General features: G+C 43.7%; 1 protein-coding gene across 3 annotated transcripts in view; it reads left to right on the top strand.

The window, feature by feature from the left end:
• Positions 1 to 19,451, top strand: part of LOC124041930 (glypican-1-like) — a 158,836-nt gene that overhangs the window by 56,483 nt on the left and 82,902 nt on the right. For all 3 annotated transcript variants that reach the window (XR_006840008.1, XR_006840007.1, XM_046360114.1), the window contains exon 3: positions 18,657 to 18,815. Coding sequence is in view for 1 of the 3 variants with exons in the window: in XM_046360114.1 (XP_046216070.1) it covers positions 18,657 to 18,815 (159 nt within the window). In the remaining 2 variants the exon portion in view is untranslated. The remainder of the gene's footprint in view (positions 1 to 18,656; positions 18,816 to 19,451) is intronic.

Raw genomic sequence — 19,451 nt, 5'->3', positions numbered from 1 at the left:
ATTGATTTTTAGAAATGTAGCTGAATTAATTTGATGAACATTATGGTTTTACTATTCCAAGAAAAACGAAAATGCATTTCTTACTCTAGCTGTTTTAGACTAACTTACTTATTGGCATAAAGGCCTACTATCAATCAATCATTCATTTGTGCATGTCATCACACAGCATACAAGTCATCCATAACTTTAAATACAGTCAAGCATTTTAGTTCTAAAATTAAATAATAAAGGGAGCCTTGATTCATTTTATAATCACGGCTAAAGGATTTAATTCATGAATGAATTTGACCGTTTTTAATATTGGCTGTACTAGAGACTTTAGAACCGTTTTTTGTTAGAACAGACTATATGAGGTAGGTTTTTAGAAATGTAACATAATTAATTTGATTCATATTATGGTGTTTCTATTCCAATAAAAATGAAAGTGCGAGTGAAGACCAAATATTCCTTACATTTCCAAATAAAAATGGTATTGACTTGCTCTGTCTTTTAGTGATAATCCGTTATGGATCCACCCAGATGTGGCTAGAAAACAGTGCATGTGGTGGGCTATGGAAGTGAGGTGACATGCCTCGCAAACACCCATTAATACATTTAAAGCCTCTAAACTCAGCAATAGTCTATTGTCCTGCTAATAGCCCATCAAGGGTGGGTGGCATCTAGCCTATCAAGAACAAGTTGTTTGCTGAGTTCACAAACACTTGTGAAAAACAAGTGTTTGAAAACATGTTTTCAAAATGCCTCAAGTTGTACGTCATTACTGTAAATAAAAACCCAGCATATAAATTGGTACAAATATATTATTGAATTTGATAAAGAAAAACTGTTTTAAAAATGTATATATTTATTAATTAAGCTACTGTATAGTCTGACAAGTAAACATAGCCTACAGTACATAGTAAACATGGTAACGTGCCTAATTCCTTACATAAGGGAAAGCAGACCATGTCCAGAATTTCTCAGTGACCTAATGCTTTTTCGGGTCGCATCAGTCACTAGTGAGACTCATGTTGCCTACGGTAGGCCTACAGTATATCAAAAAAAATAAATACATTCATCTCTACATGTAGGTTTCATGATATTTAAACCCCATCGAACTTGTTTGGCATCAACTGAAAACATTCATCCGTAACTCTGCCAAGCCTACAAGCAAAGATGAACTAGTGAAGGCCTTCAAGACGTTTCGGCTTGAGAAACTGGTCGTGGGGATTGGGGGAAGTGAAACTAAAATGTAGATGAGATGTACAGCAGTTGGAATAAACATCTACATTTTGAAGGAGTATTTTTTAATAATTATTTTATTAACAAAAGCATAAAGATGTTGATGAACAAATACTGTACATTTTGCAGTTAGAAATGTCAAACTTTAGAGTACTTAATACATTGCCAGTTGGGGGGATTTGTTTTTCACACCTAGACGAGCTATTAGACTATCTTTTGTAAATAAATGGAGGTATGAAGAGTCTATTGTCCTGCTAATAACCCATCATGGAAACGTTGTTTGCAGAATTCACAGCCTGCTACGCTTGTGAAAAACAAAATGCCTCCAGCTGTCCAACACTACTGTAAATAAAAACACAGCATCTACAGTGGTACAAATAAATGATTGAATTCGTTTAAAAAAATGTAAACGCACATCATTTTCAATTTTATACGAACAAGTGGTTGCCATGGTGAGTAATCCAATAATGATTGGTATGACACGGCTCTCAGAACCCATTAAGAGGTTGCTCCTAAATGAAAATACTAGCAGATCAATAAAATGTCCCTGTAGATCTAATTACATTTAGAGGATTGGAGGATTATAAATGTATACACAAGGGCGTTTATACAATTCTAATGCAGGGTTAATAGAGTGATGGGGGTGTGAGCAGTTGGTTCTGGGCAGGTGTGAGGCAGTTGTCGTTTGTATGTGTTGGTGCCAAGGCTATATGACTGCGCCATCATCTTGATTATTTAGCAGACATCACTTGCTGCTTATATTCAGTCAACACATATATCTTAGGAAAATCATTGAATATAATTGAAAGTTTTCGTTTCTCTTAAACTAAAAAACTTAGTGTAACAACAGTTTATGTAAGTAATATGCTACAGTCAAGTTACAGCTTCTTCTGACCAAGTAGAAACAAATAAAGAATGTACGTGCAGGACAGAGGAATAGCAATTCTTACACTATTGTTCAATCACCTTCTTCATACTCATCATTCAGTTAATTGAAATTAAATTTTGAAGTCATGCACAATTAGCAGTTTCTATTTGGTTTATATCGCCCATTCATTGACAGCATTCATTCAGGTAGAGACACATTAGCACTTTGGGACCCAAAAGCATAATCAGTGCTCTAACTCCCCCTTGTGGTGGTCTGGAGCAATGAAGTAGTGACGCAGGGTACCGTCCTAAACCACAAATTACCTTTAAATCCCGCAGCATAATCTCAAAACTTTTCATTGAGCAACCACTGTATGTTTATTGACATGTCTGTATATAGTATGTATATATTCTATTGTTGTTCCACATCAAACTTGTCTTGTTGTTATGAAAAAGTATAAACACAAAAATGACAGGCTACATGACATCAGCAGCCGGGCGGTCCAAAATAGAATAACTGGTGTATTTTAACACCAATAAACCCATCTGTTTAAAAATGAACTAAGTATATGTCAATCTAGTAAACCAGGCAACTAAAAGCAAACGTTAAGTTAGCTGGCTAGCCAGTTCAAATAATGACCATATCATATACAGTAGCTGACAGCGTCTTAACTTTAGCTAATTTGGATGAATTATTACAGGAAAATAACTCACAACACGATCATTAATTACAAGTTAATGGCAATCTAATTACAGAAAATATCTTACGGTTGTGAGTGTGACGAAATAAAAGCAGGGCATTCTACTGTAACATTTTTGATCACGTTGGCCTAACGGTATATCCTAATTTGACTTTAGCTCAGGCCATGTTGTTCTTTACATTACCGTCTCTGGTAAACCCACATTATATCAAATAAAATATGTTTATTTGTCACATGCACAGGATACAGAAGCTGTAAACGCTACAGTGAAATGATTACTTGCATAGTGGAATCTTTTGTTTAGACATGTAAATAGCTAGCTAAACAATGAACCACATTCCCAACTCATAACATTACTAGCCTGCATGAATCTACAGGTAGCTAAAGCTAACCAACTATGTTCAATGTTAGCTAGCTAGTTAACATCAGGCAATGCAAATGGCTCTGAGATAAAAAAAAAAAATAATATTATTAAACAGATCATACACGTAACGTTAGCTAGCTAGCTAACAGTACGCTTTAACTTGCAATGAAAATGAATTTCTGACAAAATTAGAAGCTTATAATATCTGAAAATGTAGCTAGCTAGAGTCTCTTAAATGGATGAACGCTTCTCCCTCTCTGTAAAAGATGCCATGGTTGCCCTTGGTTTGCAGATGTAATCTGAAGAGAGGTCATTTATATAACAGCCTTCTGTGTGTTCTCTTTTTGACTGCTTCCGCATATTTGCAATAAAACACCAGCATTTTCTCCATCTCCTTAACTATCATACTCTGCTTCCACTGGGCATCCCACTGATTTCAGAACTTGGTCCTCCAGAAAGTGGAGAGCATTAGCAACACTTTTGCAGTTCTTTGTGATATCATTCAACACCTGCATAGGATCGGAATATCACACCTGTCGTACAGGTATAGGATGGCAACAACAACTGCCCGAGTTACACCAGGAACGCACATCAGTGCTCAGACTGTCCGCAATAGGCTGAGTGGCTGGACTGTGGGTTTAAGGTTAAGGTTAGAATTAGTGTCATGGTTAGAATTACGTTAAGGTTTAGGGTTAGGAGCTAGGGTTAGTTTTAGGGTTAGGTTTATGAGCTAGGGTTAGGTTTAGGGTTAAGGTTAGGTTTTTGGGTTAAGGTTAGGGTTAGTGTTAGGATAAGAGTATGGGTTAGGGTTAAGGTTATGGGTTAGGTAAAATATGATTTTGAATGGGACGGAATTGTGTGTCCCCTCGGGATTAGCTGCACAAGACTGTGTGTGTTTGTATGTGTGTGTTCCAGTAAGTATTGTGTGTGTATCTGTGTGTGTGTTCCAGTAAGTGGTGTGTGTGTGCCCTGTGAGGAGGTGGATAGGTTTAGGAAGCATAACCCAGAGGTCAGCCAGCTAGCCAGCCACTAACCAGCTAGCCACCAGCCAGCCAGCCAGCAAGCCAACCAGCCAGCCAGCCTCCCACCAGTCAGCCACCAGCCAACCAGCCAACCACCAGTAGTAATGTGTAATGCCCTACTGCTCGAGGGAGGAAGCTATTTATGTTGCCAACCTCTAGATCACATTTCATGACCAGCCTGATGATCAGACCACGCACCAAGGGGCTATTATTACGGCGGCCTGGGTGGGCCGTAGTCGGAGGGTTGTGTGTGTGTGTGTGTGTGTGTGTGTGTGTGTGTGTGTGTGTGTGTGTGTGTGTGTGTGTGTGTGTGTGTGTGTGTGTGTGTGTGTGTGTGTGTGTGTGTGTGTGTGTGTGTGTGTGTGAGAGAGAGAGAGAGAGAGAGAGAGAGAGAGGGAGAGGGGGGAGAAACAGAGACCGAGAACAAAATAAATAAATACATCAAGAGAAAGTTCCCTAACCTCTACTGTATCCTGGTGATATCCCACAATTGTAACTCTGAATCCACTTATGGGTAGACAGCCAGTCTCTCTTGGGCCGCGACTAAGGACTGGGTTGTGGTTAGGATTTCTATTCACTGGGTCACAGTCCCAGGATTATTGGACCGTCTTTAGGTAAATCCCAGGATTATTGGAGATAAGAAATGCAAAACGTTTAGTAACCACTGCTTTAGTTTTCACCTGGTTTGTTTTCTAATCCTCAGTAGGACAATAGTGACGTCATCATCATCTCCTCCCTGGTGATTTGGGTAGTTCCCTTAGCACTGACGTCAATCTGTCCAGCTGTGGAATATACACACATCAGTGCCCCCATGCACACACCACTGTAATCTGAAAGTTATTGATGCAATAGCAATCTGAGATTACCAGAGACAATCAGACCAGTGATCAGTGAGGGTTACTTGTTAGAGATGAGGAATTATATGATCACAATGTCAACAGGTGTGTCCATACACTGTGGTATACATGTTAGTCGTCATCAGAAACCTTGTTGACATGGACTACTCAACCCTGTTATGGCCCTATCATGCCTTCTTAACCGTATACCAAACAGGTACAAACACATTATAGGACCATATGTGTCAGTGACTCAGTTTATGAACCCTGATTTATCATGATGCGTCTGTTTTGGGACTAAGTCAAGCCGGATCAACTAAGAGTGAGCAGTGTTCCCATGGGGTTATTTGTACCCTGTATTGCATTTGTGACCTTTATAGTTGTGAATATGGGGGCAAAACTTTCCCAGATTTTCCAGAAATCTTGTTTGGAGGATTCACAAATGTCCTGCTTTTCCCTTAACATACAAGTAATCTTCCAAACAATCTTCCAACCAATATTCCATTCTTCCATTTCTGGAAAACCAGGGATTTTTTGGGAATGTTGCTGGAATTGTGCAATCCTCTTTGTTGGTACAGTTCAGAGAGCTCCGAGAACTGATTCGGCTGTCCTTCAACGAGGCCAAAGCTTTTCTCCAGTAATCAGTATCTGTGACAGCCCGTTTCTATGGCAACAGGTTGTTATTTTGTAAATCTCAGAGTAATTTGTCATGATGGGGAATCAGAGATATGGCACACTGAAGGACAAATACAACAGATTGCTTTTCCTGTTATTTGTAGATTCTTTGTCAAAAGATAGACAGATTCTTTTAAATGTTCGTCGAGAAGAGACATCCATTTTCAAATGTTTGGGCAATAGTCTTCAGCTATTCAGTGTCTGGAGGTTACAATAATGTAGGCAATTTGCATAATTGCTTAAATATTGTAGCACTATATTTACAATTACTGTTAAAATCGTTTTTGGACAGCCTACTTGACTGGCCGTCTTAGGTGGTCCTTTCAAATATCAACTGGTCATTACTTCATTGTGCAGTTCTCTTGGGTACTGCCCCCTCTGTTTTCTCTCTATCCCCTTCTCTTCTGTCCCTCCCTCTCATCTTCCCCCTGACTCTTGTGTTAACCTCTGTCACAACGGCCCAGACCGATAATTGAGAGAATCCAGCAATGAACCACTTTTGAGTCTCTCTTTTTTCCTCTTTAATTTCTCCCCACATCCCTCCTTTCTTTAAAAGCCCTGTCTGTCTGTTTCTGGCCAGGGTTTATCTGAGTGAGCGCAACATTATTCAGCTTCCCCATATTGGCTTTTAATAGGAGTCTTCCTCCTAGTGGCCTGTGATAAATGAATGGCCTGAGAATTGCTCCCTGTTGAGAGGCTCTGTCAGTGTGTGTATGTGTCGAAGGAGGAAGTGACTAGGGGGAACACGGGAACACGTCCTCTCATAGGGGGTTAAGGGAGAGACATAAGGACATGGTAGACTGCTCTGCTGGGTTGTGAGTTGGGCTTTTAGTTTAGTTTATTCATTTGACCATTTAAAAAAAAACAATCACACATAAAACTTGAAAAAGTCATACACGCACATGAGTAAAATCATGGAGGATAACATACACTAAAGTCTGGGACTTATTTCCATTGTGGTCTTGAGACAAGATGGCTAGACAAGATGGAACACAGTATGGCAGTGAAATAATAAAACAAAAGCATAGAAGAAGAACATCTTTCTCATCATTCCAGTTACATCATAAGGGTTATTCATAAGGACACAGAAGACATCAAACATATTTTCACTTTATGTTTAAAGCTGCCCAGAGAGGACGCTGTTTTTATAGGCAGAGGCAACTCATTCCATTCTGAGGCTCCAGTATACAAGAAAGTACCTGTCCCATCATTACTCCTGAACCTGTATAAGCACACGTCAGCAACACCTGATCTGGTGCTGTGATTGTGTGTATCCCTAACACGAGGAAGGTAATCACTTAGATATCTGGGCACAGGACCATAAATACTTTTGTAAACCAAACCTAGTCCAATCTGGGACACCCTAGCCTCAACATGGACTCACCTTCAATACTACCCTGATCATCTTATTCTGGGCTATCTGGAGCTTCCCCTTCATATGTTTAGATAAGCCCCCAAACCAGGAAGTATGCTAGTAGTCAAAATGGTATTGAATGAGGGCAGTAGCTAGTACTTTCACATAATCCTTATCAAGCAGCTTGGACTTTTTAGCCCAAAACTTAGTCCTGGCATTAACCTTCCCTAGCACTTTATTGGCCATGCTCACACCTCCCAAGCTTCCATCAAAGATACATCCCAAGTAGCTAACAGAGGTTTTAGTAGTCAGCACCCCGCCCCCTAATTCCACACTGATTTCAGAGGACCTACTCAATTTAGGTCTGGATCCAAAAATAATTGCCCCAGTTTTCCCTAAGTGCAGAGATAGCTTATTATCTCCAAGCCATTTTCTAATGTTAGTAATCTCTGTGTTCTCCAACATAGTTTAACTTTTGTGAGACACCAGAAGTGTAGAGTCATCCGCATAAAGAAAAAGACGGCAAGAACAAGAATCTTTCATATCGTTAATATACAATAAAACAAGCAGAGGCCCAAGCACGCTTACCTGCGGAACGCCACAACTCATTGGTTTTGCCTGAGACAGTGAACCATTAAACTCTACTACTTGCTCCCTTCCTGATAAGTAGGACTTTACCCAGCCTAGAGGGATAACCCCAGTGCCTCCAGTTTGGAGATTAGGAGACAGTGGTTGACTGTATCAAAGGCCTTCTGTAGGTCAAGCAGTACCATTCCACAGACATTTCCCTCATCAATCTCGTTCCTGTTGAAGTCAGTCAAGTCAAGTAGACATGAATCAGTGCAGTATGTTTTTCTAAAACCCGACTTAAAATCATACATTAGACCCTGTTTGTTAACATATTCATACATTGTACATGTACAACTCTTTCCAGGATATTTTATGTTTCACAGAGGGTAGATACAGGCCTATAATTCCCAGGGTCAGACTTTATCCCCTTCTTATACAGAGGTATAGCTTTAGCTTGTTTCATGTCCATGGGAAAGGTACCTTGTTCAAGAGAGAGATTAACAATATGCGTTTGCTCAGGTGACCAGTCAATTTTACCCACTTCCTCCCTAAACTTTTCATCACAGTATTTTTTGAGTCCTCTGATTCAAACGGTTTTGTGACACTTAAATGCATCTTTAAAAATCCTTGTGCAAAATGTAATAAAATGATCACTGATTCCATAGACTATTACTCCACTGTAGCGGCTTTCTTCCGTCGAAGGAGAGTCAGAACAAAATGCAGCGTGGTTAGTTCGATACATCTTTAATAATGAAAACACAAACAAACAAACAAAAACAACAAACGGAACGTGAAAACCTATACAGCCTATCTGGTGAACACTAACACAGAGACAGGAACAATCACACAAAATACTCAAAGAATATGGCTGCCTAAATATGGTTCCCAATCAGAGACAACGATAATCACCTGACTCTGATTGAGAACCGCCTCAGGCAGCCATAGACTATGCTAGACACCCCACAAAAACCCCATGACAAAAACGCACCACAATAACCCATGTCACAACCTGGCCTGACCAAATAAATGAAGACAAACATACATTACTTCGACCAGAGCGTGACATCCACTCTGCGATATTTTAGATTTATCAGACAACAATATTTAGTAATTCACACTTTGCAATGTTTCACATATCCTGGTGGGATCTTTTATCATTTGGGTCAGAGCAAGTGATCTACAAAAGTGCATAAATACATTGTGGGTTGGGCTATTCTTTTTGTAGACATCAGTATTGAAATCCCCCGACAAAATGAGTTCCTTCAACAGGGAATCATTACAGTTTGACAACACAATTTCAAGACCTTCATAGAATGCATTCTGATTGGGTGGCCTGTAACACACCCCCAACAAAATTGTCTTGTATTGGGAAGGCAGATATCCAGCCAGACAATCTCCAGATCAGTGTTTAAATCTGATCTGACGTTAAAAGCAATGTCTGATCTTACAAACGCACATATTCCCCCCACCGTCCTGATTCCGATCCTTCCGGACAACAGAGTAATTACAAACAGATGAACAGTCACAAACAGATTAATGCAACCATGCCTCAGTAAATCAGAAGACACCCCCCTCTGATTTGCAAACCAACAGGCGTATCTCATCGATCTTCAGTAGTAGGTTTCTGACGTTTAAGGGCACAAAATGTAAGCCCTTCTACCCAAAGACCTCATTGAATTCCAGATCCACTTGTAACTCACCTCCCACTGTGCTGCCATCTTCCCACTGCACTGCCTCTGGTGGCCTCTCTGCTGCCATGGAGCACCCCTCACCAAGTGCCACTCCATCGTCCTCACCACCGTGTCCCCCGTCACTCTCCTCTGGTGGCCTCTCTGCTGCCATGGAGCACCCCTCACCAAGTGCCACTCCATCGTCCTCACCACCGTGTCCCCCGTCACTCTCCTCTGGTGGCCTCTCTGCTGCCATGGAGCACCCCTCACCAAGTGCCACTCCATCGTCCTCACCACCGTGTCCCCCGTCACTCTCCTCTGGTGGCCTCTCTGCCGCCATGGAGCACCCCTCACCAAGTGCCACTCCATCGTCCTCACCACCGTGTCCCCGTCACTCTCCTCTGGTGGCCTCTCTGTCGCCATGGAGCACCCCTCACCAAGTGCCACTCCATTGTCCTCACCACCGTGTCCCCCGTCACTCTCCTCTGGTGGCCTCTCTGCTGCCATGGAGCACCCCTCACCAAGTGCCACTCCATCGTCCTCACCACCGTGTCCCCCGTCACTCTCCTCTGGTGGCCTCTCTGCTGCCATGGAGCACCCCTCACCAAGTGCCACTCCATCGTCCTCACCACCGTGTCCCCGTCACTCTCCTCTGGTGGCCTCTCTGCTGCCATGGAGCACCCCTCACCAAGTGCCACTCCATCGTCCTCACCACCGTGTCCCCCGTCACTCTCCTCTGGTGGCCACTCTGCTGCCATGGAGCACCCCTCACCAAGTGCCACTCCATCGTCCTCACCACCGTGTCCCCCGTCACTCTCCTCTGGTGGCCTCTCTGTCGCCATGGAGCACCCCTCACCAAGTGCCACTCCATCGTCCTCACCACCGTGTCCCCTGTCACTCTCCTCTAGTGGCCTCTCTGCTGCCATGGAGCACCCCTCACCAAGTGCCACTCCATCGTCCTCACCACCGTGTCCCCCGTCACTCTCCTCTGGTGGCCTCTCTGTCACCATGGAGCACCCCTCACCAAGTGCCACTCCATCGTCCTCACCACCGTGTCCCCCGTCACTCTCCTCTGGTGGTCTCTCTGTCACCATGGAGCACCCCTCACCAAGTGCCACTCCATCGTCCTCACCACCGTATCCCCCGTCACTCTCCTCTGGTGGCCTCTCTGCTGCCATGGAGCACCCCTCACCAAGTGCCACTCCATCGTCCTCACCACCGTGTCCCCCGTCACTCGCCTCTGGTGGCCTCCGCTCCGCTGGGGACCCCCTCCTCCTCCGGTGCACTCTCCACCCTCGGTAAGACCTCTGGTCCCACCCCACCTTCAATGCTCACACACCCCGCGGGTGCAGCACACCGACGGCAACGGTAAGCTTCATTGACCCCATGTCCAAAGCTAGAATCGCTGTATTTTAGATGAATCCACTGCGAATCCAAACATACCACATCTTTGCTGTTACTCTTATCCACCGTTCACAAGAGGAGGATGGGTCCATAGGCTGTTTGATGGGGTTCATGATAAAGTGAGGTCCAGGGCATTGATGGATATCACCCGATAAGAGAAGGCATAGAGTTATTATAAGATCTCCACCATTAATTAGAGATTTCAGACTGGCTTTCGATGATCGCTTGGTTTGTGCCAAGGTGCCATGAAAGTTTGGTATATAACATTCCTTCCTGGGTGCTGGGTTCCATCAAAAGTGTTTGCATGACTGAGAAGTTGCTGAAAATATACTATTATTTCATCTAGATTGCAGATGCAATTATTTCCAGTGACATTTTAAACAAACACATAAAGTAAAAGTGCTGCCACCATGCCGAACCTGCAGGTAGCAGGGCTCACTGTGGCACCTGGTGGCCAGTTTCCACGTCCTCAGACGTGCACGGACGTGGAATACTGATTTGTTTCATGGGTGACCTGGCTGGAGCTGCAGCCATTCAGCAGTGTGTGTGTGTGTGTGTGTGTGTGTGTGTGTGTGTGTGTGTGTGTGTGTGTGTGTGTGTGTGTGTGTGTGTGTGTGTGTGTGTGTGTGTGTGTGTGTGTGTGTGTGTGTGTGTGTGTGTGTGTGTGTGTGTGTGTGTGTTCGTTTTGTTGTTGTTGCTACTCGAAACATAAATAATGTACACATGTGGCACAACATCTTTGTGATTATTCCTCCAAACCTATAAATAATTAAGAAGGAAAGTCAGTTCCTTTGGAACCCTCCTTTTTTGAGTCATACCATATGCCCTTTTCTCATTTCCTCATTTCCCCTGTGCATTCTGAAAGACTGATTCCGCAGCCTCCAAAATAACATGACCTACCAACTTACAGAGAACTCTACCAACACCTCCAACTCTCAATGTGCTCTGAAAAGTAATAATGTTCATAGGATAATATTACAAGAGACTATCGATACCTCTCATCGGAAAGGTGTTTCCACTTGAGTAATATGATGTGTGCTTCAGTTAGAAGACGGTTGTGATTGCCAGTGTTCTCTGTGAAGGAAATGGGGTGTGAGTGATGACTGACGAGGAGGGGACGGTGAAGGAAATGGGGTGTGAGTGATGACTGACGAGGAGGGGACGGAGGGGACGGAGGGGACGGAGGGGACGGAGAGGACCGTTTTAAAGAACGCTGCTTCCTCAATATGCTTTATCGTCTGATTGAAAGTGTTTTGGCTGTGTCACACACACACACACACACACACACACACACACACACACACACACACACACACACACACACACACACACACACACACACACACACACACACACACACACACACACACACACACACACACACACACACACACACAGAGATCGATGCAGTGCACACCACACGCAGACACAACTGTACAAACACTCCCACACACACATATCGATTAATGGCAGGCTACAGTTAAATGAGGTCAAAATGTTTGGCTTTAATAGTTGTGGTTCAGTACAGCAGATTAATATCTTTGATCAATAAAACTGTTGGGCTTTTACAGTTTTTAACAATCACTTTGGCACTAATTTTAGAACCTTGTGGTCATTTTTCAAAGCTCTAGACACAAAACTCAAAACGGTCGTCACTTGTAATACAGGCTGTCCAATGTTCAAATCATTGCATTGTGCATTCATATCGTTAAAGAAACCTTGCACTTGCAGAATCATTAGTTCAAATAACTAATTTATCGTGAAATACCATAGGAACATTCATTTAGATCACCCACACACAAGATACCGATAGTTTCACTGTGTCATTGTTCGTACAATCATTAAATATTGTAGTACAAAATATGTGATGTTTCATTATGCTACTAGACGTAAATGCATCACTGTAAAATAACTAGTAGAGCGAATACTACAGACACAGTGGAATCATTGAGCAATATATTAAATTTATTGATGAAATACAGTAAAATCACAACATAGGTTTCTTTGAATCAAAGTAAAAATAATTAGCAACAAAAAAAAGAAAAACAGTTAAAGGTCAACTGCAGGTTCCTCACCTGGCTTACTGTAAAACATCACTGCAGTGTTCCTCACCTGGCTTACTGTAAAACATCACTGCAGTGTTCCTCACCTGGCTTACTGTAAAACCTCACTGCAGTGTTCCTCACCTGGCTTACTGTAAAACATCACTGCAGTGTTCCTCACCTGGCTTACTGTAAAACATCACTGCAGTGTTCCTCACCTGGCTTACTGTAAAACATCACTGCAGTGTTCCTCACCTGGCTTACTGTAAAACATCACTGCAGTGTTCCTCACCTGGCTTACTGTAAAACATCACTGCAGTGTTCCTCACCTGGCTTACTGTAAAACAACACTGCAGTGTTCCTCACCTGGCTTACTGTAAAACATCACTGCAGTGTTCCTCACCTGGCTTACTGTAAAACATCACTGCAGTGTTCCTCACCTGGCTTACTGTAAAACATCACTGCAGTGTTCCTCACCTGACTTACTGTAAAACATCACTGCAGTGTTCCTCACCTGGCTTACTGTAAAACATCACTGCAGTGTTCCTCACCTGGCTTACTGTAAAAAGCAAAACAAAAGATTGATTACTGTACTTCTATATTTCCATCAACCCTGTCTTGTGGATTTGGCCACAGGTTCTCATCCACATCACAATGGATGTTTTCATTAGCCAAACATCTTGGGAAGAATCTTCGGGCGAATCCAGGCCTGACACTGGTCTGCCGTGATGTCATTGCATGCGTCATCCATGGCCTGGAGAAGGGTTGCTTGTTCGTGAGGGAACCTACAATATCCCTTCCAAGGAAGGTTACATTCGAACAGCGAATCATGTGGCTGCCTGCAACTCAATATATAGAGTATATAGAGTAGAGATCTTTAGATGTTGTTTGACCAAACATTAGAACAGGCAAGATGCGTAATCTAAGCAACTTTGACCGTGGTATGATTGGTGATGCCACACATGGTGATTCCAGCATCTCAGAAACAGCTGCCTTCCTGGGATTTTTACACACTACAGTCTCTAGAGTTTACAGATAATGGTGCGATAAACAAAACACATTCAATGAGCGGCAGTTCTGTGGGAAAAACACCTTGGTAATGAGAGAGGTCAGAGGAGAATGTCCAGACTCATTCAACCTAACAGAAAGGCCACAAATGCTCAAATAACAGCTGTTTAAAACAGTGGTGTGCAGAAGGGCATCTCTTAATGTACAACACCGTGAATAATTCAGGCTGTTGTGGAGGAAAAAAGGGGGTCCTACCCAGTACTAGATAGGTGTATCTAATAAAGTGGCTGGAAAAGTAGTACATGGGACCATAGAGACATTGATAAAGAATGATGATGAAATATTACATCCATAGATAATGTAGTTCAGTTGGTTCATGTTCCACGGTAATTGGTGTCAATGGATCTCGTTATCCTGAAACTTTCATGGTCTAAACATGGAATATTGTTCGTCAGTTTCCATAAAACTATGCATTAAGAGTAATGCAACAGTTACTTATCATTTTGAGCAGTTGTATCAATTGATAGTTAGATCATTGTAATGAAATGAGTAGACAGTCATTTCAGATGTAATGTGTGAATTGCATTTAGAAATGGTAATACTTTGATGTTAAGTTGTGTCATTTTGAACAGGTGATTTTAGTTCAATGAACAAATGATCTTAGATGTATGTGTATTGTATCCAAGCAATTGGAAAAAGTGTTAGTTTTGAAAAACTTGCATTTTGATCATTGGTTATGAGTTTTGTGTCTAAGATTTTTTTTAAATTACATCAAGGTTTCCGAAATTAGTGCCAAAGTGATTGTAAAAAACTATTCTCCTCCACATTCCCCTAAACATACACACCCTTCTAGAAGGCGGCTGTGTAAACATACACACCCTTCTGAAGACACACCATGTGATTCTGGACACTATTGGACGCCTGAAAGAAAATCACTATAACTAACACTCTGTGTGTTCACTAAGTCATACTCACTGTGTGACATTGTGTAATAGACTATCATTGATCAGTGTGCAGCCAGGTGTTACTCAATCGACAAGCAGTCTCTGCTTATCAGACCCAGTGTGCGTGTGCGTGTGTGTGTGTGTATTAGTGTTCCAACTTACTTAGCTCAGATGTCCTTCATACAGCAGGCAGCAGGCACACTGAGCTGGAAGAGATGGCTGGCCCAGGCAGGTATTTACTGGCCCAGGTAGGTATTTACTGGCCCAGGCAGGTATTTACTGGCCCAGGCAGGTATTTAGAAAGACTGCCCCCCCCACCACCACCACACACACCCTTCCCTTCACACACTCATGTGTCAGAGAGATGAGTGTATGAGTCTGTTGTGGTCTTGATGTAATTGCAGTGACATGGTGAGATCAGGGCTGGTCAATGTCCCTGTACCGTCCACATTGACCTGTTCTCCTCTCCCTCAAACTGACAATCCTGGCTAGTAGACACACTGACAAAGGACTGATGAGTCACTTCAGCACTATTTACACACACACTGTGGCAACACACACACACACACACACACACACACACACACACACACACACACACACACACACACACACACACACACACACACACACACACACACACACACACACACACACACACACACACACACACACACACACACACACACACACACACACAGAGATGCTCAATGACATATACTTGCCAACACATTCACTCACATGGACACACAAGTCAAACTCAAGGACCCCCACACATAGATCGATGCAGTGCACACCACACGCAGACACAACTGTACAAACACTCCCACACACACATATCGATTAATGGCAGGCTACAGTTAAATGAGGGCAAAATGTTTGGCTTTAATAGTTGAGGTTCAGTACAGCAGATTAATATCTTTGATCAGTAAAACAGTTGGTCTTTTATTCTCCTCCACATTCCGCTCAGTGGGTGTACATACACACCCTTCAGAAGACACACCATGTGATTATAATGTGCACAACATCCTATTCACTGTGTAACGTTGTGGAATAGACTATCATTGATCACTGTGCAGCCAGTTGGTACGCAATCGACAAGCAGTCTCTATCCTAGTCCCGGAGCAATACAATCATAGCACTGTCACTCTGTGTGTGTGTGTGTGTGTGTGTGTGTGTGTGTGTGTGTGTGTGTGTGTGTGTGTGTGTGTGTGTGTGTGTGTGTGTGTGTGTGTGTGTGTGTGTGTGTGTGTGTGTGTGTGTGTGTGTGTGTGTGTGTGTGTGAGTGCGTGTGCGTGTGTGTGAGTGCGTGTGCGTGCGTGTGTGTGCGTGTGTGTGTTCGTACGTGTGTATAGCATTCTTTCTACACTCTGAGTTCTAGAACATTCCCTTTTGAAAGGACATTGAATAAGATGTCCAGTAATTTAAGAGTTGGTCAGTCTGCAGTCGGACCTCTCTCTCCCCTAGAGAGAACGCAGCAATATGATCTGTATACAAATGTTTTTCTTTGTTAGTTACAGCCCACGCTCTCCATCTCATGATCGAGCAGCCATCAAAGTATGTGTGTGCGAGAGCGAGAGAGATAGTGTGTGTGTGTGTGTCAGAAGCTTAATACTGCCTCTTAAAAAGGGGAATGTAATTAAACAGTGTAAGGACGTTGGCTCCATCTGACTGTACGCTTATTGTGTGTGTGGGTAGACGTGAAGATGTTTGGAATGCGGTAAAGGATCTCTTCAGAAGCTATTCGGTTGAATCGTTAAAATATTCACTTGATTTTTAATTGGCTGATAACTGTTCCCCATCTCCACACTGTGTGAGGCCTATGTGTGAATGTTTGCAGAAGGTTTATTGCCTAATGCCAAATAGCAACAAGGTGTATAAGGCCTGAGGGGGTGTGGTATATGACCAATATACCACGGCTAATGGCTGTTCTTATCCAAGACGCAACATGGAGTGCCTGGATACAGTCCTTAGCCATCGTATATTGGCCATATACTTCAAACCCCGAGGTGCCTTATTGCTATTATAAACTGGTTACCATCTTAATTAGAGCAGTAAAAATATACAGTGAGGGAAAAAAAGTATTTGATCCCCTGCTGATTTTGTACGTTTGCCCACTGACAAAGAAATGAGCAGTCTATAATTTTAATGGTAGGTTTATTTGAACAGTGAGAGACAGAACAACAACAACAAAATCCAGAAAAACGCATGTCAAAAATGTTATAAATTGATTTGCATTTTAATGAGGGAAATAAGTATTTGACCCCCTATCAATCAGAAAGATTTCTGGCTCCCAGGTGTCTTTTATACAGGTAACAAGCTGAGATTAGGAGCACACTCTTAAAGGGAGTGGCTACAAGACCATCGCCAAGCAGCTTGGTGAGAAGGTGACAACAGTTGGTGTGATTATTCGCAAATGGAAGAAACACAAAAGAACTGTCAATCTCCCTCGGCCTGGGGATCCATGCAAGATCTCACCTCGTGGAGTTGCAATGATCATGAGAGCGGTGAGGAATCAGCCCGGAACTACACGGGAGGATCTTGTCAATGATCTCAAGGCAGCTGGGACCATAGTCACCAAGAAAACAATTGATAACACATTACGCCGTGAAGGCACTGAAATCCCGCAAGGTCCCCCTGCTCAAGAAAGAACATATACATGCCGTCTGAAGTTTGCCAATGAACATCTGAATGATTCAGAGGACAACTGGGTGAAAGTGTTGTGGTCAGATGAGAACAAAATGGAGCTCTTTGGTATCAACTCAACTCGCTGTGTTTGGAGGTGGAGGAATGCTGCCTATGACCCCAAGAACACCATCCCCACCGTCAAACATGGAGGTGGAAACATTATGCTTTGGGGGTGTTTTTCTGCTAAGGGGACAGGACAACTTCACCGCATCAAAGGGACGATGGTCGGGGCCATGTACCATCAAATCTTGGGTGAGAACCTCCTTCCCTCAGCCAGGGCATTGAAAATGAGTCGTGGATGGGTATTCCAGCATGACAATGACTCAAAACACACGGCCAAGGCAACAAAGGAGTGGCTCAAGAAAAAGCACATTAAGGTCCTGGAGTGGCCTATTGTAACGGCGTTCTTCGTTTGTAGAAAGAGAGTCGGACCGAAATGCAGCGTGGTGGTTACTCATGTCTTTAATGAAGAGATTGCGATACATGAAAAATACTTGTACAAATAAAAAAACAACAAACGGAACGTGAAACCTAATTACAGCCTATCTGGTGAAACTACACAGAGACAGGAACAATCACCCACGAAATACAAAGTGAAACCCAGGCTACCTAAATACGGTTCCCATCAGAGACAACAAGAATCACCTGACTCTGATTGAGATCCGCCTCAGGCAGCCAAGCCTACACTAGACACACCCCTAATCAACCACAATCCCAATGCCTACAAAACCCCCAAGACGACAATACAATAACCCCATGTCACACCCTGGCCTGAACAAATAATTAAAGAAAACACAAAATACTAAGACCAAGGCGTGACACCTAGCCAGTCTCCAGACCTTAATCCCATAGCAAATCCATGGAGGGAGCTGAAGGTTTGAGTTGCTAAACGTCAGCCTCAAAACCTTAATGACTTGGAGAAGATCTGCAAAGAGGAGTGGGACAAAATCCCTCTTGAGATGTGTGCAAACCTGGTGGCCAACTACAAGAAACGTCTGACCTCTGATTGCCAACAAGGGTTTTGCCACCAAGTACTAAGTCATGTTTTGCAGAGGGGTCAAATACTTATTTCCCTCATTAAAATGCAAATCAATTTATAACATTTTTGACATGCGTTTTTCTGGATTTTTGTTGTTGTTATTCTGTCAGGTAATCAGTATGCAGAGCTCGAACCACCCAGTTAATAATATGTCAACTACGTCCGTAACTACTTCAAAGAGCGATGCATTCATTTCAAGGCTAGAGTTAAGGTTTTCCTAAACTACTCTCTCCTGTCTCTCCCTCCTCTAGGAGAGCACCTGAGGATCTGTCCCCAGGGCTACACGTGTTGCACCAGTGTCATGGAGGACAGCTTATCCAATCTGAGTCGCACAGAGATGGAGGGCCTGATCAGAGATGCTGGACGGGCCCTTCAAGCCTCCCTCAATGGACAGTACAAAGTCTTCGATGGTGAGTGGGGGATTGAGGAAGGGAGGGAGGGGGAAGGATGGAGGGGGTAGGAAGAGAGGGGAGACAGAGAGAAATGGAAGTTCTGATCATAGAGGCTGGATGAGCCCCGCAAGCCTCCCTCAATGGACAGTACAAGGTCTTTGATGGGGAGTACTGCAGGACACAGGGAGGAATGGAGGGAGGAAGGCAGGCAGAGAGACAGAGGGAGGACCGGAGGGAGGCTGGCAGGAAGACAGAGGGAGGAATGGAGGGAGGCAGGCAGGCAGGAAGACAGAGGGAGGAATGGAGGGAGGCAGGCAGGGAGACAGAGGGAGGAATGGAGGAGGCAGGCAGGGAGAAAGAGGGGGGACTGGAGGGAGACAGAGGGAGGAGGGAGGCTGGCAGGGAGACAGGGGGAGGGAGGCAGGCAGGGAGACAGGGAGACAAAGGGAGGGAGGCAGGCAGGCAGGGAGGCAGAGGGAGGACTGGAGGGAGGCAGGCAGGCAGGGAGACAGGCAGGGAGACAGAGGGAGTACTGGAGGGAGGCAGGCAGGGAGACAGGGAGACAAAGGGAGGGAGGCAGGCAGGAAGACAGAGGGAGGACTGGAGGGAGGCAGGCAGGAAGACAGAGGGAGGAATGGAGGGAGGCAGGCAGGC

This window comes from Oncorhynchus gorbuscha, linkage group LG08 (genome assembly GCF_021184085.1).
Source record: "Oncorhynchus gorbuscha isolate QuinsamMale2020 ecotype Even-year linkage group LG08, OgorEven_v1.0, whole genome shotgun sequence".
Taxonomy (NCBI): domain Eukaryota; kingdom Metazoa; phylum Chordata; class Actinopteri; order Salmoniformes; family Salmonidae; genus Oncorhynchus; species Oncorhynchus gorbuscha.
The sequence above is the reverse complement of the archived record's forward strand: the minus strand, read 5'-3'. Positions and strand labels throughout refer to the sequence as shown.